The sequence below is a fragment of the Neofelis nebulosa genome, chromosome 14 (genome assembly GCF_028018385.1).
Source record: "Neofelis nebulosa isolate mNeoNeb1 chromosome 14, mNeoNeb1.pri, whole genome shotgun sequence".
Lineage (NCBI taxonomy): Eukaryota > Metazoa > Chordata > Mammalia > Carnivora > Felidae > Neofelis > Neofelis nebulosa.
The window spans coordinates 66,430,326-66,453,947 of NC_080795.1; the positions used below are offsets into that span (position 1 = coordinate 66,430,326).

At 39.5% G+C, this 23,622-nt stretch overlaps 1 protein-coding gene across 8 annotated transcripts in view; it reads left to right on the top strand.

Moving 5' to 3' along the window:
* Positions 1–23,622, top strand: part of TBC1D31 (TBC1 domain family member 31) — a 97,626-nt gene that overhangs the window by 45,805 nt on the left and 28,199 nt on the right. For all 8 annotated transcript variants that reach the window (XM_058698982.1, XM_058698983.1, XM_058698977.1 and 5 more), the window contains 8 exons: positions 3,162–3,321; positions 6,559–6,759; positions 11,037–11,213; positions 14,472–14,551; positions 14,630–14,776; positions 16,928–17,061; positions 22,627–22,760; positions 23,101–23,280. In XM_058698982.1, the coding sequence (XP_058554965.1) occupies positions 3,162–3,321; positions 6,559–6,759; positions 11,037–11,213; positions 14,472–14,551; positions 14,630–14,776; positions 16,928–17,061; positions 22,627–22,760; positions 23,101–23,280 (1,213 nt within the window). The remainder of the gene's footprint in view (positions 1–3,161; positions 3,322–6,558; positions 6,760–11,036; positions 11,214–14,471; positions 14,552–14,629; positions 14,777–16,927; positions 17,062–22,626; positions 22,761–23,100; positions 23,281–23,622) is intronic.

The following is a 23,622-nucleotide window of genomic DNA, read 5'->3' on the forward strand; positions in this document are numbered from 1 at the left end:
TGTACTTTCATCAGGAGGAACATTTCTCTTGTGATATTAGTGGCATCGATGGTCATGACTTAGATCCAATATTGCATTTGAGGTTAGCAAAATGGTGCTATGCTCATTCTGTCATTCCTTCTTCCCTTATTAACCAGAATCTTTCTAAAGAAAAAACTTCCTCTCATTAACTCTCTGGTTACTTTATAGGTTTTAATGAAATGCAGGATAAATGCTTAATTTCCCTTCTTTTAAAAAAAAATTGTTATGAAAAATAATGAATTGTTCATTGGCATCTTCCCAAGGTAGCCAGTGAAGGCTTTTGCCCTTAATCTTTGTGAATGAATGGATTTAAATAGTGACTGTGATTTAATCCATTAACATTATTCTTAGTGATGCTGCAGTTCTCTCATTGTTAACCACTGGGATCCTCTTCAAGTTGGCTTTGAACCCTTTTGATACAACTCCAGTTGTTTGTTTTGAAAGCTCTCATTGTTTCTTTTTTTTTTTTAATTTTTTTTTTCAACGTTTTTTATTTATTTTTGGGACAGAGAGAGACATAGCATGAACGGGGGAGGGGCAGAGAGAGAGGGAGACACAGAACCGGAAACAGGCTCCAGGCTCCGAGCCATCAGCCCAGAGCCTGACGCGGGGCTCGAACTCACAGACCGCGAGATCGTGACCTGGCTGAAGTCGGACGCTTAACCGACTGCGCCACCCAGGCGCCCCAAGCTCTCATTGTTTCTAATCTAACAAAATGTTCCAGGCTTATCTTGTATATTTTCTGTCCCAAACCTGGTATCAGCCATTTTTCTAAAGAGCCTGGGTTTGTTTTTTGTTTTTTTCTTAAATTTATTTATTTATTTTGAGAGAGAGCATGAGCAGGGGGGGCGGGAGGGGGGGGGGGGGAGGGAGGGAGGGAGGGAGGGAGAGAGAATCCAAAGCAGGCTCTGGGCTGTGAGTGCAGAGCCCCATGTGGGGCTCGATCCCACAAACCATGAGATGAGGACCTGTGCTGAAATCGAGTCCAACCCCTAACCCACAGAGCCACCCAGGTGCCCCAAACCTGGTTTCATTTGTGTGGGTAATGATATTTCAAGACCCAATCTGGATGCTAGGGGACACTCCTTGTGACTGATTTGGTCAATGTCTCTAGGCCTTTTCAGTGGAAAGTGCTAGAAAATACATATTATTTCCTCATTTGCTCTTACCCACTTCTAAGTCATGAGTAAATCCCATCAATTCCACCAAATTATATCTTGAATTGGTCAGATCTTTTGTGCATTGCCACAGTATCACCTACCTCCAACTATCCTAGTCTCTTTCAGGTTCCTGTAATAGTCTCCTTATTTGGTCTCAATGTTTTCAATTTCATTTCCTAAAGTCTGTCTCTACATAGTAGATAGAGTGGTCTTTTTAAACCATTAGTCAAATAAGTCAAATCATGTCATTTCCCTGTTGAACTCCCTTGAAAGGCTTTCCCTGATATTTAGAATAAAATCCAAACTTCCCATAATATTCCTGAGACCTCTGTTACCTGGCCTTCGTCTCCCTCTCCTTTGTCCTATTTCCTTTCCCTAACATGGTTAGGACCACACTTGAGTGAGGCTTCTCACTCTTCCTTAGGTACAACCTTATTCCTTTCTCACACTGTGCACTGCAGTCTGGAATACCGACCAGCATGGAATTCTTTCTCCAAATCATCCCGTGACTGGCTCATTCACATTTTTTTAAATGTTTTTTTAATGTTTATTTATTTTTGAGAGAGCATAAGCAGGACAGGGGCAGAGAGAGAGCAGGACAGAGGATCTGAAGTGGGCTCTGTGCTCACAGCAGAGAGCCCAATGCAGGGCTCAAACTCATGAACCTTGATCTCATGATCTGAGTCGAAGTCAGACATTTAACCAGCTGAGCCACCCAGGTGCCCCTGGCTCATTCATTTTTTAGGGAGTAGACCTTTCTCCTTTCCCAGCTCTGTAACTCCCATCTCATTGTATAGTTCTTTATAGAACTTATCAGCTGAGATCAAGTTCATTTATTTGTTTGCCTTCCTCTAGACTGAAAATCCCCAAGAGCAGGAATCTTCCCTGCCTTGTTCACCATTGTGTCCCTGGTGCCTGAAATGATACCTGGCTTGTATTAGACACTACAAGTCCTTGGTGAATGAACGGGCAACAGCCTTGCAAGTTAATACAGCTTATTCTTTTTGTACCTTTCTAAAAGTAGCTTTCTTTGAGCAGGAAAAAAAGTTTGGGCTTCTTGAGTTTTCGTGTAGCAGTGTTGTACCAGTTCAGTATAGTCATGTGTGAAATATAGGAAGTTGGAGGGTGTTAACTTTGAGATTATGCTATAAAAGATAAATGTTACTCAGAAATTCTCAATCAAGTCATCGAACAAACATATGTTAAGCTGGTGTCTTAATACAATAGGTAAAAAAATATATGCTATAAACCTGAGCTTTCTTATGTGGTAGCTACTGGGTGCATGAACTACTTCATAAAAATTAAATATGGGGTACCTGGGTGGCTCAATCAGTTAAACCTCTGACTCTTCATCTCGGCTTAGGTCATGATCTCACGGTTTGTGAGATCAAGCCCTGCAACTGGCTCTGCGCTGACAGCCCAGAGCCTGCTTGGGAGTCTCTCTTTCCCTCTCTTTCTGCCCCTCCCCTGCTTGTGCTCTCTCAGTCTCCCTCTCAAAATAAATAAACTTTAAAAAATAAGTAAATAAAATTAAGAATTTATTTCTTCAGAAGCATTAGCTACATTTCAAGTTCTCATTCACATGTGGCCAGTAGTGACCATATTGAGCAGTGTAGATACAGAATATTTCTATCATGTTGGATCATACTGGACATTGCTACCATAAGCAATTCACGTTAGGGGTGCCTGGATGCCTCAGTCGGTTAGGCGTGTGATTTTGGCTCAGGTCATGATCTCACGGTTCGTGAGTTCCAGCCCCAGGTTGGGCTCTGTGCTGACAGCTCAGAGCCTGGAGCCTACTTCGGATACTATGTCTCTCTCTCTCTCTCTCTCTCTCTCTCTCTCTCTGTGCCCCTCTCCTGCTTACACTCTGTCTGTCTCTCTCTCTCTCTCTCTTTCTCTCTCTCTCTCAAAAATAAATATTAAAAAAAATTTGAAAACTATTCACGTAGTCCTAATTTCTCACCTTCTGTTATACAGAGATGGTCGAATCCTGGCTGCTGGGGGTAAATCAAATCACCTTCACTTGTGGTGCTTGGAAGCTAAACAGCTATTTAGAATTATTCAGATGCCTACTAAAGTTCGAGCCATTCGCCATCTAGAATTTCTTCCTGATAGTTTTGATGCTGGTTCTAATCAGGTTAGTAATATAAATAAATGTAGGACATTATACTTTCTGAGAAAGAGCATATCAATTTCTGAACTATATTAATAGCTCTCCTAGTTAACTTGTACCCTCGTTGTTACAAAGACTTGAAATTGCTGATATTGCGAAGTCTAAAATTGAAAAAGTTTTAAAGTATTAGGTTTTGTGTATTACTGACAATTTAACCTTTTTCTAAAATCTATATACTTTAAATTTATGTCCTACTTTATGACTTACAGGGTGTTTTAACATATTATTTTCTATTTGCACACAGGCATGGAAGGTACTCTCTCCGTTACATAGACTGACATTAAAGCTTAAAAACATTAAGGGGCTTGTCAACATTCCTATTAATTGTAAGGCTTAAAAAGGGGGAGCTAAGATTAAAATTTTTCTCCTTGTTGGGGTGCCTGGGTGGCTCAGTCGGTTGAGCGTCCGACTTCGGCTCAGGTCACGATCTCGCGGTCCGTGAGTTCAAGCCCCGCGTCAGGCTCTGGGCTGATGGCTCAGAGCCTGGAGCCCACTTCTGATTCTGTGTCTCCCTCACTCTCTGCCCCTCCCCCGTTCATGCTCTGTCTTTCTCTGTCTCAAAAATAAACATTAAAAAAAAATTTTTTTTTTTTAAACAAAATAAAATTTTTCTCCTTGTTGTACTGTGTTCTACCTACCATAACTGGTTGCCTTAGTTTTATGAAACGTGTTTTCTTTGTATCTTGCCTTAATTTGCAAAGTACTTCCCCCTCTACACACCATTTAAAATTTTTTTTTCTTTGCTTATGTATTTTATTTTATCTTTTTCATCTTTTTTTTTAAGTAGGCTCCGTGCCCAACATGGGGCTTGAACTCATGACCCTGAGATCAAGTATCACATGCTCTACTGCCTGAACCAGCCAGATGCCCCCACACCATTTTTATTTTTAATAGTTGAGTAGTTAAACCTTAATGTTCTTATTTTAAATTGACTATTTTGAGTCTTGTACTTTAACAAGTTATATATAACTCATGACCCTGCGATTCAGAGTTGAATGCTCTACTGACTGAGCCAGGTGGCTGCCTCCAACTTAAGTTTTTGAATAGATAATGCATTCCCAAGGTGGAAAACATAAAAAAAAAAGACAGTAAAGTGAAATCTCTTCTTTTCCATTTGTCCAGTTATTCTCCATAACTGCTACTGTTATAATAGTCCACTGTTTCTGCCACTTTTTTTTCCTAAAGTTTATTTATTCATTTTGAGAGAGCAAGCGAGCACAAGCAGGGAGAGAAAGAGACAGAAACCAAACGGGCTCTGCACTGTCCACACAGAGGACGCAGGGCTCAATCTCATGAACTGCCCCTCTGCCATATAAAAAATGCAGCTTTGTACATTGCTTTTCTTCACTTTTTTTTGTTTTTTTGTTTTTGTTTTCTTCACTTCGCTGCCCTCGAAGATTGTTTATTCTATGTCAGTACAGAGCTTCTTTTTTTTTTTTTTTTTTTTTTTTTTTTTAAACAGCTGCATAGTATTTTATAGGTTTTTAACTAGTCCTTTGTTATTGGGCCCCTAACTTGTTTTTAGTCCTTCTTTATTACAAGTAATGCTGCACCAGGGTTGCCTGGGGCTGGCTCAGTTGGAAGAGCATGCTACTGTTGGCCTCAGGGTCATGAGTTCAAGCCCCACATTGGGTATAAAGATTGCCTGAGTTAGTGAGTGAGTAAATAAATAGAATAACTGAATAACTTTTTGCATGTACCATTTCATACATCCTGTCTGTAGGATAAAATCCCAGAGCTGAAGCAGTGGTTCTCAGAATCAGGTACATCTGTAACTTTGAGAGATCTTGCCAAATTGCCCCCCAGAGAGGTTGCATCAGCTGTGAATGAGGGGGTTTCCCACAACCTGACCCAACAGAAGAGATTGTCACCTTCAAACCGTCTCCAGCTACTGCCAGACTGTCGTCTTCCATATAACAAATGACATGAGCATTTCATGCAGTCACATGGTGGCACTGCTTACCAGCCAGCGGCACTGGGAAAAGAGCCTGTGCATAGATCAGGCAGTAGAGGAGTTTATTGTGTATTTGCTTATGCTTTTTTAGTACATGTTTTTAATTTTTCAAATTGTGTGACTTAAGACTAAATTTTTCCCCTTAAAAGCCTGGTTTCCTTCTTACCCTTCTACTGTCTGTGCAGCCCACAGACTTTCTTTCTTCCCCCATATGTTTGTTACCACTGCCCAGAGCTGGGTGCATGAGGAGGCAGGGGGACAGATGCCAGTTCTCATCAAGCTGTGGGTGTGGTGAGCGAGAGCAAGCCCTCCCCTCCTTGCCTCTGACAACCAGTGTGGGGGTCCAGGTGAAGGCCTGGCTGATCATTTGCCATAGTCTCCCAGCACAGGCACCTTACTGGTTTTGGTCAGAGCCAGGCTTACCTGGACCTGAGTAGGGCAAATCTACATGAGCCATAATTAGGAATTTTGAAATATATGATGGCCCTTTGTGAATATAATCTCTCTGACTGTCCTCCCCTCAAAACAAAAACAACCAAACCCCGTATATAAATACATACATATGTGTACATGTAAGTGTGTACAGTTTGACTTTCAGAGAGTTGACTTTTTTAAAAATTGATGTATAATTGGCATAAAAGATTAGCTTCATGATGATTCGATATTTTGATTGCAAAATTGCGATATTCGATCATTTCGATTGCGAAATGATCTCTATAATAAGTCTAGTTAACATCTGAGACATTTGACTTTTTTAAATGTTTTTTATTTATTATGAGAGAGAGACCGAGAGAGAGTGAGTGGGGTAGGGGCAAAGAGAGGGAGAGAGAGAGAATCCCAAGCAGGCTCCACGCCGTCAGAACAGAGCCTGATTCGGGGCTCGATCCCACAACCACGAGATCATGACCCGAGCCAAAATCAAGAGTTGGATGCTTAACCGACTGAGCCACCCAGGTGCCCCAAGAGACATTTGGCTTTTAAATGTGTTTTGGGGCGGCCTGCATGACTCAGTCATTTGAGCATCTGACTCTTGATCTCGGCTCAGGTCATGATCCCGGGTCAGGGGATGGAGCACCATGTCTAGCTCTGCACTGGGCGTGCAGCCTACTTACGATTCTCTTTCTCCCTCTGCTTCTCTACCCTGCTTGGGCATTCTCTCTTTCTCTCTTAGGAAGGAAGGCAGGGAGGGAGGGAGGTTAAAATAAGTATGTTTTTGGAACTCACATATTATTTCTCTCTACTCTTAGGTTCTTGGAGTGCTAAGTCAAGATGGTATCATGAGATTTGTTAATATACAGACTTGCAAACTTCTCTTTGAAATCGGGAGCCTTGATGAAGGAATTAGCTCATCAGTAATTAGCCCACATGGACGGTACATTGCATCCATTATGGAAAATGGAAGTCTGAACATATATTCAGTTCAAGCTCTAACACAAGAAATAAATAAGGTATGTTTTCAAGTAAAGAACATCAAGTTTTTTTAAGATTTAAATGTTGTGTCATCAAAAATAAAATCTTTATGCTCCGGTTTTCTGAATTCAGATTATCCTGGATTGCTTATTCATACTTCTGGGTATGTATGTGTGTGTGTGTATACACACACACACACACACACACACATATATATATGTATACATACATGAATAATGAGGATTGACTCTATACATTTACAAACATAGAAAAAAAGACTGGGAAAATACACACTTCAGAACCATCTGAGAAAAAAGACTGATTCTCAACTGTTTGCTTATCTGTATCTTTTTAATTTTTTAAATCCAGATTATCCTGGATTTATAATCCTCATTATTCATGGATTCTTTAAATGTGAACTCGCCACTGCTAAAAATATACTTGCAACTTGAATCCGTACTTGGTGCCTATTCACAGGGATTCGTATGTGCACAGCAGTGCAAACCGTGGGCTGCCCGTCGTGCAGGCTCCCAGCTGAGGCCAGACAGGGCAGCGCATGGCCTTCTTACTTCAGCTCCCGTGACAAGTGTCCTTTCTGTGGTCTAGTTATTGCTGGATTCTTTAGTTTTGTGCTTTTTGTTGTTGATTTTGCTCTTTTAAATGGCCCCCAGACATAATGCTCAAGTTCTGTCTAACATTCCTAAGCATAAGAAGGTTGTGATAAACCTAATTCAGGTACAAGTTATAGTGCTGTTGGCATGAGTTCAATATTAGTGAATCAACAATATAGATGAAATAAGTGTTTTTAAATGGGCACCTGGGTGGCTCAGTTGGTTGAGCATCTGACTCTGGCTTAGGTCATGATCTCTCAGTTCATGAGTTCAAGCCCCATGTCAGGCTCACTACTGTCAACTTGTCAGCGTGGAGCCCGCTTAGGATCCTCTGTCCCCCTCTCTGTGTCCCTCCCCTGCTTGCGCTCTCCTAAAAATAAATATTTTTTAAAAAGTGTTTCTAAACAGAAACACACACTAAACATAGTTATATGTTGATTGGTTGACATATTGTGATCTCTGGCTCACAGGTACCTAACTATTTCTCCTAGGAGCAATGATTCAGTATTCACTAACTTGGTATTTGCAGCTTCTTTATAGAACAGAACTACCATGAATAGTGAGGATCTACTGTGTGTGTGTGTGTGTGTGTGTGTGTGTGTGTGTGTACGTGTGTGTGCACGCACATGACACGCATACATTTTCTTCAACCATATGGAGTTATACTCTACTGTTCTTGTAAACTTTAAACATTTTAATAACATATTATTTGCTCTTAGAGTTTTCAGCTTAGCCGAACTTTACAAAAGCTAGGGAAATGTTACTAATGGAAGCAGGGAAAGATCTGAGAAAAATCAGAATAAGTCATTGACTTCCTCTCTGGTATTTGTTAAGCATTCAAGTAAGATCATATTGACCAGAAAACTAACCTATAATAGAAGTAGGAAATCTTTTTTTTTTCTTTCTTTCTTTTTGGACACATTACCAACACCACTAGTGTCTTTATGGCTATTCTAGGCTTACACAAACACTCCAGTCTGTGGTCTCTATAAACCCCACCCACGTCCCATTCCTTCAAGTCCTGTTTATTGGGCACTGGAGAATTTCCAGTATTATTCTAATAAGTACACTAATTCCTACTTAATGTGTTGAAGTTTGAATACTACTAAGGTATGGCAATTCAGGTCATATCTCAGGCTCTAACCTTCAGGAGACTGTATTTCATGGAAGCACATGGAGTTCAAAAGGAGAAAATGTGGCACTAGAATAACAATGTTAATAAAGATTTGGAAGGATGGGTTGAGGTTAGAGAGAAGATCGTTCAAGGATATTAAAGATGGGCAATATTCAGAAGTGAGACCTTTTCAAAAATTTTTTCTTTTTTTGAGAGAGCACAAGCAAGGGAGAGATGCAGAGAGAGAGGGAGAAAGAATCCTAAGCAGGCTTCAAGCCCAGTGCAAAGCCCAACATGGGGTTCGATCTCTCGACTGAGATCATGAGCCAAAATCAAGAGTCAGATGCTTAACTGACTGAGCCACCCAGGCACCCCAGAAGTCAGACAGTTTTTTTTTTTAAGTTTATTTATTTATTTTGAGAGAGAGAGCACCTAAGCAGGGAAGAGGCAGAGAGAGAGGGAGAGAGAAAGAATCCCAAGCAGGCTCTGTGCTGACAGCACAGAGCTTGATTATAGGGCTTGATCTCTCCAACTGTGAGATCATGACCTGAGTTGAGGTCAAGAGTTCAACGTTTAACCAGCTGAGCCACCCAGGTGCCCCCAGACTATTTTTAATTATATTTCATAGAGAAAGAATTGAAAAATTAAGTCATAGAATAAGTGGCCATTTTACTTTTTTTTTTTTTAGCAGAGCTATTGTTACATTTTGTATTATCCTTGTATTCTTTATAGATGTGAATAAATAACAAGGTATCCTAGAAAAATACTAGTTAAAAAGCCTTAGAGATACAGTGACAACTTTAAAAGTTTCTTATAATAATTTTAGGACAAAAATGCTGTATCTATACATGTACATTATTTCATTACCTACTCGACACATTTTACAGTGTTATGTATTCATCATACTGCAGCTGACAATAAGGAAAAATTCTTTGGACACTTACAGTAGGCTGCAGGTTTCAAAAGCAGAAGTCCTAAACGTATGAAGATAAAATGAGAAAAATCTTTGAAACCTCAAAGCGGTCTTTTAGTCGTCTATGTTATAAAAAAGGGTCAAGATGTTTGCTTTATTCTGTTTTTTTCTTTCAGAGATGAGAGGGGAGGAGGTCAAAAAGTTTGATTTCCTCAGGGCACCTGGGTAGCTCAGTCAGTTTAGCGTCCAACTCTTGATTTCAGCTCAGGTCATGATTCCAGGGTCATGGGATTGAGCCCTGCATTGGACTCCATGCTGAGAGTGGAACCTACTTGGGATTCTCTCCTTCTCCCCCTCTCCCCTGCTTGTGCGCGCTCTCTCTCTCTCTCAGATAAGTAAGTAAGTATTTTTAAAAGTTTGGTTTCCTCTTCAGAGAGCTTTCTTGAGGAGTGATGATTCATTTTCATTATACATGATCTTGGAAGAACACTGTTCTGGCCTTCATGACAGTTTAAACGCAAGGTAATGTGTATAAATTGTGTTTTTCTGAAATCTAATGTGTTCATTTGAACATGTGGGGTATTCCCTGTGTTCTTGTTCTCTGTTCTCATATAAAAGGAATTGGCACTTTGGCTTCCAGAAAAACGTTTTTAAAATCACAAATCCACCTTGTCTTTAGCAATAATGGCCTCAAGCATTTATTTTTTTTTTAAGCTTATTTATTTATTTTGGGGGAGAGAGAGAGCGCACGCGCGCGCAAGCTGAGTGGGGGAGGGGCAGAGAGGCATAGAGAGAGAATCCCAAGCAGGCTCTGCACCATCAGCATAGAGCCCGACGTGGGGCTTGAACTCATGAACCCATGAGACCATGACCTGAGGCAAAACCAAGAGTCAGATGCTTATCTGACAGAGCCGCCCAGGCGCGCCCGTGGCCTCAAACATTTAAATGATCTCAGGAAGCTGAGTTATCTTATCTCCTCATTTCCTTTGAACTCGGGGAAGATCTTTTGATTACAAACAGGTATTATTCATAGAGAAACTGTTTCAGTGAATCATTTTCCCTTAAGTAAATTGAAGTTGTTGGGGTTTATTTTCCCATAAAAATGAGGGTTTAGAATTTAAGTTGTGCTGTCTGAACTGCCTCTCAAGCAGTGGATGCGGTAGGGGACTAACAGCCATCTCTCTGCAGATTAAAAAATGTAACCAAGGACAAAGAGGCAGGTGTCCCAGGCTTCCAGAGGGAAGTCATTTGACAGCTCCTTCAGAGAAAGTTCACTTGAGCCCGAAGAATATTAGGGTGCTTCTCTCAGCATTCTAGAGGGCGCTGTGTCTAACTGTGGCTTCTCTGCTACAAGTTATCACCAAACTACTAACTTTATCATGCAAAGAATGGACTGATATACTATGATTTAAGGCCAGTTTTCAAGGGATAATTAAATTCTATTTATTGTTGCTATTAATTGTGTATCTTTATTGTGTTCTTCTAAGGAATTTCGCAGAAATTGGATTTGACAACCAGGAAGCATTTCTTGAATATTTTATTTACACTTTTGCTTGAAGAATAAGGATGTATGTTAAGGCACATTATGCAACTGTTCAAAACATGTCTTGGAAATCCTATGTGAACAGGTCTGTTTTCCAAGGATAGCCACTGGATTTTATTTTTTCCCCCTTTTAGCCACCTCCTCCCTTAGTGAAAGTGATTGAAGATTTGCCTAAGAGTAAACTGAATTCTGGTGGCCTTAAGATGAAAGTCACATCAGGAAGAGTTCAGCGGCCAGCAAAATCAAGGGAAAACAAAATACAAGCCAGAATATTAAAACAAGACCTGACTGGTAATTTTGAAAATAAAGAGGTAAGAATATATCATAATTATGTTTTTGTTTGTCATGACTCTGCTGGGGACAAGATTTATGATACTTAGGCCATCATCACTCTTCCCTCTCTTAGAAGTTTTTAAGAAAGATATGAAGAGAAGAACTGAATAACTGAAATTATAATGTGCTTTCTAAACTTTTAAGTATACAGTTAGTACATGTTTATGGTTTTTAAAAAAGTCAAACAATACAGGGGCGCCTGGGTGGCTCAGTCAGCCAAGCATCCGACTTCAGTTCCGGTCATGATCTTGTGGTTCACGAGTTGAAGCCCCGTGTCGCACTCTGTGCTGACAGCTCAGAGCCTGGAGCCTGCTTCGGATTCTGTGTCTCCCTCTCTCTCTGCCCCTCCCCTGCTCGTGCTCTGTCTCTTTCTCTCTCTCTCTCTCTCAAAAGTAAATAAACATTTAAAAAACATTTTTTTAAATAGACTATTACCAGCACCCCCAGAAGACCCCCTTCTTCTCCCCTCCAGACCTTTGCCCCCCTTACCCCAAGGATCACTACTCTTCTGACTTGTAACACCATAGGTCAGTTCTGCCTTTTTTGTACTTACATAAATCAGGTCATTCAGTTTGTACTCTTTTGCGTCTGGCTTCCTTCATTCAACATTAAGTTCGATTTATGTTTGAGAAATCCATGTAGTTGTAAATCATTCACTTGTAGCTGTGCAAAATTCCATCATGTGAATAAACCATATTTTATCCATTCTGTAGTCAGTAAGCATTCGGGTAGTTTTCTAATTTTTTGTGCTATTAGAAATAGGGCTGCCACTATTCTAGTACATTCTACTACATCTCTGTGAACATAGGACACATTTATGCCGGATATAAACCTAGCAATGGAATTACTGGCTTATTAGCAATGCGCTTATTCATCTGTAGTAAGTTGTCAGTTTTCCCAAGAAGTTGATTGAAACCATGCGTATTCCCACCAAGAGCTCTAGTATTTGAGAACTCCAGTGCTCCATGGTCTCACCAGCACTTGACATTTTTCACATTAATTTTAATAACCCCTTTTTTTCTCTGAGCATTTGAAAATTGTGAAACTCGTGTAAAAAATATAACGTGTTGTCTACAGGGAAATTCATTAGAGAGCCAGTGCCTGGAGCTTTTAGTGGAGGCTGGCTATGTAGGCATTCTCTGTTTAGTACATGTCAAAATCCCAGAGTCTACATGGAAATTAGGTATTCAGCATACATCACAGCATACAAACAATTCAGGCACAGTGAGCCGCTCTTACTGGTGCTGGGGATGGTGGGAACTTTCTCGAAATCCAGGTTTCTAGGCACTAGACAAGGCCAAACCTTGTAAGTATGCCTTTCTAAGGGTAGCATTCTCAGACCTGACATGTTAACACTTTTCTGGGCATACCCAGATCCTCATTAAGAGCGTGTTACCCATGGCTTTGAAGCTCCTGTGTGCGTATCCCCACCCACATCTCTCTCCCTGTCCCAGAGATGTAACTATTGTCCTCGCTTTTTTGCTAATTATGTCCTTGATTATCTTTATAGTTTTATCATCTCTACCTGTAACCCTAAACAAAATATTGTTTAGGGTTTATTTATTATTTTTTTTTACTTAAAAAAATTTTTTTAATGTTGATTTATTTTTGAGAGAGAGAGAGAGAGAGACAGAGCATGAGCAGGGAAGGGGCAGAGAGAGGGAGACACAGAATCCGAAGCAGGCTCCCGGCTCTGAGCTGTCAGCACTGAGCCCGATGCAGAGCTCAAACCTGCAAACTGTGAGATCATGATCTAAGCCACAGTTGGACACTTAACCGACTGAACCACCCAGGTGCCCCAGGGTTTAGTTTTAAAATGCTAAGTAGCAGGCACAAATCTAGCTGTGTAAAGATTGGACAATGTTGTTCCTATTAGTTGATGCTCTAATGAAAGAATAAGCTGAATGTTAGCTCTGAGACATTGTCTGACTACAGCTTTCCTGAGAATTTACAGGAGCCTTTTCTGGGAAAACTGTGGCCATGATCCCAGTTGACTTCTGGGAAATAAAAGAGACATCACAGTCAGGGCGTCTGGCAGAGCTCTAGTATTAGTGAAATTTGGAAATCCCACAGAAATACATCAGGGAGCAGTCTGCTTCTGAGCAACCCTCAGCCAGCACTAAGAGTAGGGCGAAGGAGAGCCCTTGTGCACGGTGAGATGCATCTCTTCAACCATCAGTGTCAGGACCTAGAAGGGGAAGTGGGATCTTTACCCATAGATGGTCCAGATGAGAACAGATCAAACTCAGGCCAAACTCACCCGGGCATTTTATCTTTGTTTAAAAAGAGGTTGCAGTGGCAGCAGGTGTCCTGCAGATGACAAAAATGAATATATCTGTTTCATAGATCACACTGCTCCAGTCTCGCCCAGTTGCCCTCAGTGTCTGGTGCATGGCTCTCAAATGGGGATCTTCATTCGCTATCATCTTGGGTTTTCCCTTCACCCCTCTCACATTGGCATTGAACTAAGTCAGAAAATCTGGCTTTGAGTCTTTAGCTGAGACTTATTCAGCAAGTTAGTGACCTGAACTCACAGGTTCGTGGCAGTGAGCTCTGACCTTCCCATTTTCTCAAAGAAAAGAAAACAGCATCCCATCCATTTCATTGAGTTGTTAGTATCAAATGAAGTAATCTGTGAAACTGGCTTTATAATCCAAAAATTTATGAAGTATTTTTCCATCAAGATAAAAATTGACTTAAAAGTAAGGTGGGGAGGGGCACCTGGATGGCTCAGTCAATTGAGTGTCTGACTCTTGATTTCAGCTCAGGTCATAATTCCATGGCTCGTGGGATCGAGCCCTGTGTCAGACTTTATGCTGACAGTGTGGAGTCTCCTTGGGATACTCTCTCTCTCTCTCTCTCTCTCTCTCCCTCTCTGCCCCTCCCCTGCTCACACTCTGTTTCAAAATAAATAAACTTTTTTAAAGTTTAAAGTATTTAAAGACCTTCAGATTTCCATTAAAAAAAAAAGCAAGAAGATGAAAAAAAAGAGGGAGAGGGAAGAAATTGACCATTTACAGAAAAGTTTGTCAGAATTGGACCTAGGGTAATATGTCAGGAACTTTATCTGCACACGGTATGCACACTGGAGAGAGAGAGAATAGAAAGTCTCAGGTGTAAAAAAAATTTTTTTTTACTGTGTGTTGTGTTCTGAAGTTGGAAAAGCCACTGTGGGCTGTGTTACCTTTTCAGTTTTGTGATTACGTCATTTATCGACATTATTTTTTTTCTTTAAGAATGAGGTGTCAGATGGATTAAACAAAAAGCGTTTACAAATCTTATTAAAAGGCTATGGTGAATATCCAACGAAATACAGGTAAAATTTATATTCTTTTATGTTAAATCAGTTGCACCCCCCAAACTTCTCTTGGTTAAAATTCTATTTTTATTTCAGAATGTTCATTTGGCGCTCTCTGCTACAACTGCCTGAAAATCATACTGCATTTAGTAGCCTGGTGGATAAAGGTGTTCACGTGGCATTTCTCAACCTTCAGAAGAAATACCCCATCAAAAGTAGGAAACTACTCAGAGTATTACAGAGGTATGCTCAGTATATTGCAGCAGTATGGAATCTTCCTCGAGATATTTATTAATTACGAATGGGAAGATAGTAATTTTATAGTAGAGAAACTCAGCAGGTACCACCTTAGCCAAGTAGTCAAATTTAAAGTCACCAGTAGTAACACACATCAGTATGTTGCCCATAACTTTCTTGATATTCTTGCCAAACATTTATAACGTCCGTCCAAATCATGAGAAAACGTTGAGGGCCAATCTATAAAATAACTGGTATTCCTCAAAAATGTCAGTGTCCAAAAAATAAGAGACTGGGGAGCTCCCGCACTGGAAGAACCTGTGGTGACTTAGCGAATGAATGCGGTGTTATATCCTAGACTGGCGAGGTGAAAACCCAGCACACAGGAAAATGGGAGCAATGATAAAATCTGAATGAGTCTGATTTAGTTACTAGCATAGTACCAGTGTTAAATCCTAAGTGTTGATAACTACTGTGTTTATGCAAGATGTTAACATGAGAAGAATTTGAGTGAGATATACAGGAACGCTCTACTGTTTTTGCAACTTTTCGTAAACCTGAAACTATTTCAAAACGAAAGGTTTAAAAAAAAAAAAAAAAGACAGACAAACCTTAAAAGTATCAGAAGTAAATATGGGAGAATTGCAGTCCTAGAGTAAGTAAGGCAGGCCTTTTTTGAGCATGACATATCTAGAAGAGCTTGATATGAACAGAAATCTCTACATGTAAAAAAATTCCCCAGAGACATACATGAAGCCGAGAAAGTACGTATATATACAAAACATCAGATAAATAAAAGGCTAATTTCTATATGATGTATTCGTGTAAATGAACATGGAAAGGACCAACCAATAAAAACCAAAAAGGATTGAATGTATAGTTCATAGCTGGGGATATGTTTCTTAAACATGTAAGGATGCTGTACCTCCCTTATAATAAATGCTAATCAAAATTACATTGGAGGGGTGCCTGGGTGGCTCAGTGGGTTGAACATCTGACTTTGGCTCAGGTCATGATCTCGTGGTTTGTGAGTTCAAGCCTAACAGCTCAGAGCCTGGAGCCTGCTTCAGATTCCACGTCTCCCCCTCTCTGTGCCCCTCCCATGCTCATGCTCTGTCTCTCTCTGTCTCTCAATAATAAACATTACAAAAAAAATTTTTTTAACAAAAATAAAATTGCATTGGAAAAAATGTGTAAATGTGTGTGTGTGTATATATATATATGTATATATATATACACACACACACACAACCATATTGAAATACCATTTTGCATCTAGACTAAAGGTATAAAAAGTAGGTTGATAATAAAACATGTTGGCTAGAGTAAGAGAATGGGGATCCCCTTAACTCTGCTAATGAGAATGTGAACAGACACTATTTTTGCAGAGAAGAATTTGGCACTGGCTATTGAAATTAATGCACATGTCCTTTGACTCAGCAATTCCATTTCTAGGAATTTATCCAAATCTATATTCCCACATTAAGAATGATGTAAATACAACAGTAAGCATGGCATTGGTTATAAAGGATTAGAAACAAATGTCCAGTAAGGCCACGTTAAAGAAATTAGGGTATATTTATACAGAACTGTCTTGTGTATCAAAGCTCCACATATACTGATAATGAACTATTTCCAAGATGCTATTTAAGCAAAAAATGCAAGGTGCAAAACAACGTTTACATTTGTGATTTTTAAAATCACAATATTTTTTTGTAAAGTAAAGTAAAATCACTACACTTTTTGTCAAGTAAAATCACTCTACTTTTAACAGTGGTTCTGGGGAGGTAAGCTACATGATAAAAGTAGGAGGGAGAATTTTCACCAAATATCCCTTCTGTATCCAGTTTTTTTTTTTAATTTTTTTTAACGTTTATTTTTGAGACAGAGAGAGACAGAGCATGAACGGGGGAGGGTCAGAGAGAGGGAGACACAGAATCTGAAACAGGCTCCAGGCTCCGAGCTGTCAGCACAGAGCCCGACGTGGGGCTTGAACTCTCGAACCGCGAGATCATGACCTGAGCCGAAGTCGGCTGCTCAACCGACTGAGCCACCCAGGCGCCCCTGTATCCAACTTTTTATCATGTTGATATATTACATAGATAAATTTTAGTAGTAAACTGCTTCCTGGTGTGCATTTCCTTGTCTGATCCACAGAACGCTCTCCGCATTAGCTCACTGGTCTGCCATCTTTAGCGACACACCGTATCTTCCACTCTTGGCATTTCCGTTTGTAAAATTATTCCAGAACAACCAACTCATCTGTTTTGAAGTTGTTGCTACTCTCATAAGTAAGTAAATAAGTGTGTAATAATGAAACCAAGAGTGGATCCCTGTGTATTTTTCTGATGTCTTTGCAACTTTGCAACATTCAACAATTCTAGTGGGAAGCAAACAGACTTAGAGCACAAAATGGACAGTTTGGACATTAATACATAAACCTTTTTTTTTTTTTTTTAATTTACAAGAGAACTTGGATAGTTACATTTTATTTTTTATTGGCAGGGAGGAGCAGGGGGACAGAAGGAAAGAGAGAGAATCCCAAGCAGGCTCCACAGTCAGTGTGGAGCCTGACGCAGGCCTCAATCTTATGACCCTGGGTTCATGACCTGAGCCAAAATCAAGAGTCAGATGCTCAACTGTTTGAGCCACTGAGGGGACTCAGGATAGTTGCATTTTAGAAGATAATGTTATAGGCCGGATTTTGGTGGTCAGAAGGAAGCAGATGCTTCACTTACTGAAAGTCAGTTATTATTCATAGGATTTCAGTGAGAACGTAAAGCATTTAGCACACAGTGCCTAATGTGGCAAGTTCTGGCTGCTATCCTCATTCTCATTATTCGTAGTGCGCATTTATTGAGAACTTTCTCTTTAACAGGTAGCATTCTTATTATTTTGCCTTTATTAACTTCTTTAAATCTTGCAACAGTCCTGTGAGGTAGGTGTTATTATATCCTTCTTATAGTTGAGGAAACTGAGGCACAGATAGCTTAAGTTCCCCAGGGTAGGTTAGTAGCAGAACAGAGATGTGAACCCAGGCAGTCAGACTCTAGCCTGTGCTCCCAACCGTTGTGTTACCAGCTCGTCTACACTGAAAACTGAATCCTTTCTTCATCTTAATATAATTGGGTCAGCTAAACAGTTGATAAACCGGATCCAATTTACATTGGTTTAACAAAAATAACCAGTTTCATTTGTATTTTAAATTATTTAAAAAGGTTTTCTTGTACAAAGGAGATAAGCACTTAACTATAACAGTAAAATTCTGAAGAGTAGAAATAAAATGATTCAAGCATATATATTGTGAATATTTTAGTATACTTTATGTTTTTTTGTTCATTTAATTACATTGCATTTGATTTGATAACTTTTTCCTGATCATTGGAGAAAATATAGGAAAATATACAAAAGAAAATTCACCAGTGTTCCTCCTCCCCAATTATAATCTTTGATAATACATTGATGAATTTCTTTTAAATGTTTTATTTATTTTTGAGAGACAGAGCATGAGCAGGAGAGGGAGGGGCAGAGAGAGAGAGGGAGACACAGAATCCAAAGTAGGCTCCAGGCTCTGAGCTGTCAGCACAGAGCCCGACGCAGGGCTCAAACTCACAGACCACAAGATCGTGACCTGGGCCAAAGCCGGACGCTTAACTGACTGAGCCACCCAGGCAGGCACCCCCATACACTGATGAATTTTTTTAAGTTTTTAATTTATTTTTGAGAGAGACAGAGTACAAGCAGGGAAGAGGCAGAGAGAGAGAGAGAGAGAGAGAGAGAGAGAATATCCCAAGCAGGCTCTACCCTGTCAGCACAGCCAAACGCAGGGCTCAATCTCACAAACCATGAGATCATGACCTGAGCTGAAATCAAGAGCTGGAACTCAAATGACAAGCCACCAGGCACCCTTTGATGAATCTCTTGTAAGAGCATTTCCCCCAAATCATTAAATATTCTTGAAAAACATAGTTTATTCCCTGCATAATGTAATATTTCATTATACAGGTATATCATAGTTTAGTGCCAACTGCTAGACTTTTAGTTTTTCTGATAATTTTTCCATACTTAAAAGCAGGTTTTTAATTTTTATATTTTTATAATTATACTATTTTATTTAATATGTATATTTCTTTTTATAAACTTTATAAATATTTTAGTGACTGTAATATTCTTTTTTTTCCCACATGATTATAATATTCTCTAATGTGAGTGTACTAGTTTGATCTGTTGTTGAACATTTAGGTTATTTTTCATTTTTACCTAAAGAAGCAGTGTTATAATCATCTTCATGTATAAATATTTACAGTATTTTCTCTTGGTCAGATTCCTACAATTGGTATTATTAGGTCATAAAATATGAGTATTCCAACTGATTCCTCAGAAGGGTTTTACTAGTTTACTCTGGCAATAACACTTAGAGTTTTAAAAGGAAAAGAAGCAACTCAACAACAAAAAGACAATCCAGTTTTTAAATGGGCAAAGGACTTGATTAAACATTTCTCCTTAGAAGATACACAAATGGCTAACGAGTACATGAAAGGATCCTCTGGATCATTAGTCATAAAACCACACACCAGGATACCACTTTATACCTACTAGGATGGCTATAATTAAAAAACAGAAAAAAGCACAAGTGTTGGCGAGAATGGAGAAAAATTGGAACCTTCGTACACTGCTGGAAATGTAAAATGTACGTTCACTGTGGAAAATTGGCAGTTCTTCAGAAAGTTAAACATAAAATTACCATATAACCCAACAATTGCACTCTTAGGGATATACCCAAAAGCACTGGAAACAGAGCCCCAAGCAGATACTTGGATGTGAATGTTCATGGCAGCATTATTCCAAACAGCCGAAAGATAGAAACAGCCTGAGTGTCACCATCACCATCCTCATTATGTTAACGTCATTGTTGTTGACAGGTGAATGGATAAACTATATCTATCTATCTATATATATAGTCAATGGAATATTATTCCGTCATCTAAAGGAATGAAATTCTGATACATTGTACAACATGGATGAACCTCGAAAGCATTATGCTTAGTGAAATAAGCTAGGCATAAAAGGACAAATTTACATGAAATATCTCAAATAGGAAAATTTATAGACGTAGAAAGTAGATTAGAGCTTACCAGGGGCTGTGGGAGGTGGAAATACGAAGTTAGTGCCGAATGGGTACAGTTTCTTTTTGGAAAAGGATTTTGCAAATAGTGATGGTTACACAGCACTGTGAATATAATTGATGGCACTGAATCGTGCACTTAAAAATGGTTAAAGTGGCACATTATGTTTTACCATGAGAAAAGCTTATTATATCTAGGTAAGCGTGCAAAACTAATTTATATTTCCAGTAAAATCTTGTTACATCCCTGGAGTATGATTGTGTGCTAGGGAAATTGATTTTCTCTTCTAAACCTGAAATCTAAATCTAGAAGATCCATCATGATCAGCATGAGTAGCTGTGAGTTTTCATCAAGGGTCTCAGACTAACTTTATTGCAAGTAAACATTTACTGAGCTCCAACTAAATGTTAGCACTGCTTGCAATATGCCGTTGTTCTGGCTTTTTAGGTTCACAGTCTACTTGGGACCTAGGGGAAAGTTTGATGGAACACAGTCACTTTGATGTCGAATTTGGAATGTTTATAAGAGTCTTCTGTAGGCACTCTTTATGGTCTTTTATGACCAAGAGGAAGTTGTTGTGGTTTGGTCAGGGATCCTCACGTAGGTATTTCTCTTTATCCTGCTCCCCGTTCTGTCACCGGGTCCTCTACACACACTCTGTTGTGGTGACACCGAGCAGAATGAAAGAAGAGAAGGCAAACAGTTTCCGTGTAAAGCGGGGTTTCCCTCGTGCCTAAATGAGAACACTGTTCTGTTGATGAAGATTTAGATACAGGAATCAGGGCTGTGTGTGTGTGTGTGTGTGTGTGTGTGTGTGTGTGTGTGTGAAAATTCCTAGCACTAGCAGTGTCTGAGACATGGTAGGTACTTAGTACATGTTGCTGAACTGCATTTTTTTCTTTTTTTTTTTTTTTAATTTATTTATGAGGAAGAGAGAGCTCATGAGCAGGGGAGGAGGAGAGAGGGAGAAAGAACCCCAAGAAGGCTCTACACTAACAGCACGGGGTTTGAGCCCACAAATTGTGGGATCGTGACCTGAGCCAAAATCCAGAGTTGGACGCTTAACCTACTAAGCCACCCAGGCGCCCCTGAACTGGATTTTTCTTTTAAAGTTAACTTAAAAGCAGCAGTTAAAGAAGTTGAAATAATGTCTTTTAAAGTTTAGTCTTTGCAAGAGTTTATTAATGCCTTAATTATTAACTCAAATTTACTTTCTAATAAATAATTGACTTCTGGCATTAGTGAGCCCTTTATAAACCATATGTATCCAAAATTCTGCTGATCGAAGCCTTCTTTTGCTAATATGAGAAAGAAGGAGATCTTATCATCATAGGATGAAATCACAACTCAATGTTTAAAGTAAAAAAGTCTGAATTTAATAATTAAGGAGCACTGTGGTGGTTAGATACAGTTCATTGAGTGAAACGTACTGATCTTACCAGGGTTTTTGAGGAGAATGTTTTGGGGGTTGCAGTGGTTACTCAGTGAGTTAAAGTCAGCTTTATGTTAGTTTTTTGGGTTTTTTTTTTTAACATTTTATTTATTTTTGAGAGAGGGAGAGACAGAGCATGAACAGGGGAGGGTCAGAGAGAGGGAGACACAGAATCAGAAGCAGGCTCCAGGCTCTGAGCTGTCAGCACAGAGCCCAACGCAGGGCTTGAACTCACGGACCGCGAGATCATGACCTGAGCCGAAGTCGGCCGCTCAACCGACTGAGCCACCCAGGCGCCCCTAAAGTCAGCTTTAGAAGCATCTTTAGCAGAATGCTTTCCACTGGCTGACTTTCAGAGGATACCGCTGTCACTGTTTGGTTTTCAAAGGTAGGTCAACTGAATAGGTTGTCATTGATGACATAGATTTAAAAACAATGCTGGGGGCTGTGGTGCGCCTGGGTGGCTCAGTCGGTTGAGCCTCTGACTTCAGCTCAGGTCATGATCTCACAGTTTGTGGGTTCGAGCCCTGTGTCAAGCACTGTGCTGACAGCTCAGAGACTGGAACCTACTTCAGGTTGTGTGTCTCCCTCTCTCTCTCTGCTGCTCCCTGACTCTCTCTCTCTGTCTCTCTCTCTCTCTCTCTCAAAAATAAACATTAAAAAAAATTTTTTTAAATTAAAATATAAAAATGAAAACAATTCTGGTGGTTACTTGTTACCATGGCTGTGGAACAGTCATTCTTGTCCTAGTAATGGAGACGTGTTTATTCTCATATAACATTTCAAGAATAGGGATTTGATACATGCCCATTTTTTTAATGTATTGCTACTGATGCATAAGAATGTAATTTTTAACATTTCCCGTGAACTTTTCTAATTTTGATTAGGTATGAATTTGAGTAGATTTCAGGAGACTGGCACTTCACATTCATCACATTTAATGAAGACTTAAAAAGGAACCTTTTTTCGAAGGGTCATTTTGTTAAGCAAAATGTTAAGCAGGAAGCAGAGTGCCGTGTGGTGAGGATCAGGAATACTTTGGGAAGTTTTGTTTGTTTTAATGGACACTTTGTCATTGACCGCTCTCATGTGGAGAAATTGGCCAGTTCTATAGACCTAAAATACTAAGTTAACATGATGGAACTTTAAAATCGATTATTCTAGAATTTAAAGAGTTGCCATGTTTTCTTTATTAATGGGCATATTAAGGACATAAAGAGTGGATACGTTTAAGAATTACAAAGTCCTCTGATAATACAGAATGGTAAAGATAAATTTCCCATTTTTTTTCTTCATAGTCAATTGGTGTCAACACTGGTTTGAATATTTTCCTAATCCTCCTATCAATATTCTCAGTATGATAGAAAATGTTCTGGCATTTCACGACAAAGAACTACTGCAGCATTTCATAGGTCATGATATAACTTCCCAGGTAAGAAGTGTAAGGTTTTTAGAATAACATGACTTATTTTGGAAGCTCACATTGGTTCTGGTATAAATATAGCAGTATTTTCTTGAAAGTATATAATAAAAGACCGGTCACCTCTTATATTTTGGAATAAAGAATGGAATAAAAAGTATTCCATTCTTTTTCTCCATTAAACTGCTCTCCTAAAAATCTATAAAGAAGGGTCCATAGTGAGGTAGTTCTTTTCATAATTGTTTTTGATATAACGATTTTAATAGCTACATCAAATGTAAGAGAGTATTAGCAGTGAATGACTTACGGCTTTTCTGTAGAAGACTGATCAGTTTTTCCTTATTGATTGTAGCTGTATGCATGGCCTCTTCTTGAAACCGTTTTTTCAGAAGTACTAACAAGAGAGGAGTGGCTAAAATTATTTGATAATATCTTTTCCAACCATCCTTCATTCCTCCTGATGACTGTCGTGGCTTACAACACATGTTCCAGGGCTCCTCTGCTCAACTGCAGTCTCAGAGATGATTTTGAGGTAAATATCCTTGTTCTCAAGTAGCAGTTCTCAACTTTCATGTATTTCAGTTGAAAACTCCATTCGCTTATTGAGTACCTGTTGCACGTCCGGCGCCCGTGGAACGTGGTAAACAGTGGAGAGCAAGTTAGATCACATCCTCACCCTGACGTAGTTGGTAGATAATTCAACAGACAGTTACAGCAGACTAACTCTTAAAATCATCCCTTTAGAAAACAAACTTGGTAACACTGGAATTTAGTGCTTGTTGCCTACGGAAAGGATGTTTAACAGTTGGGTCGTTGTTAATTCTGTGCGTGGTTTTATCAGCGATCCCTCTGGTCCATGACAATCTGCATGCTT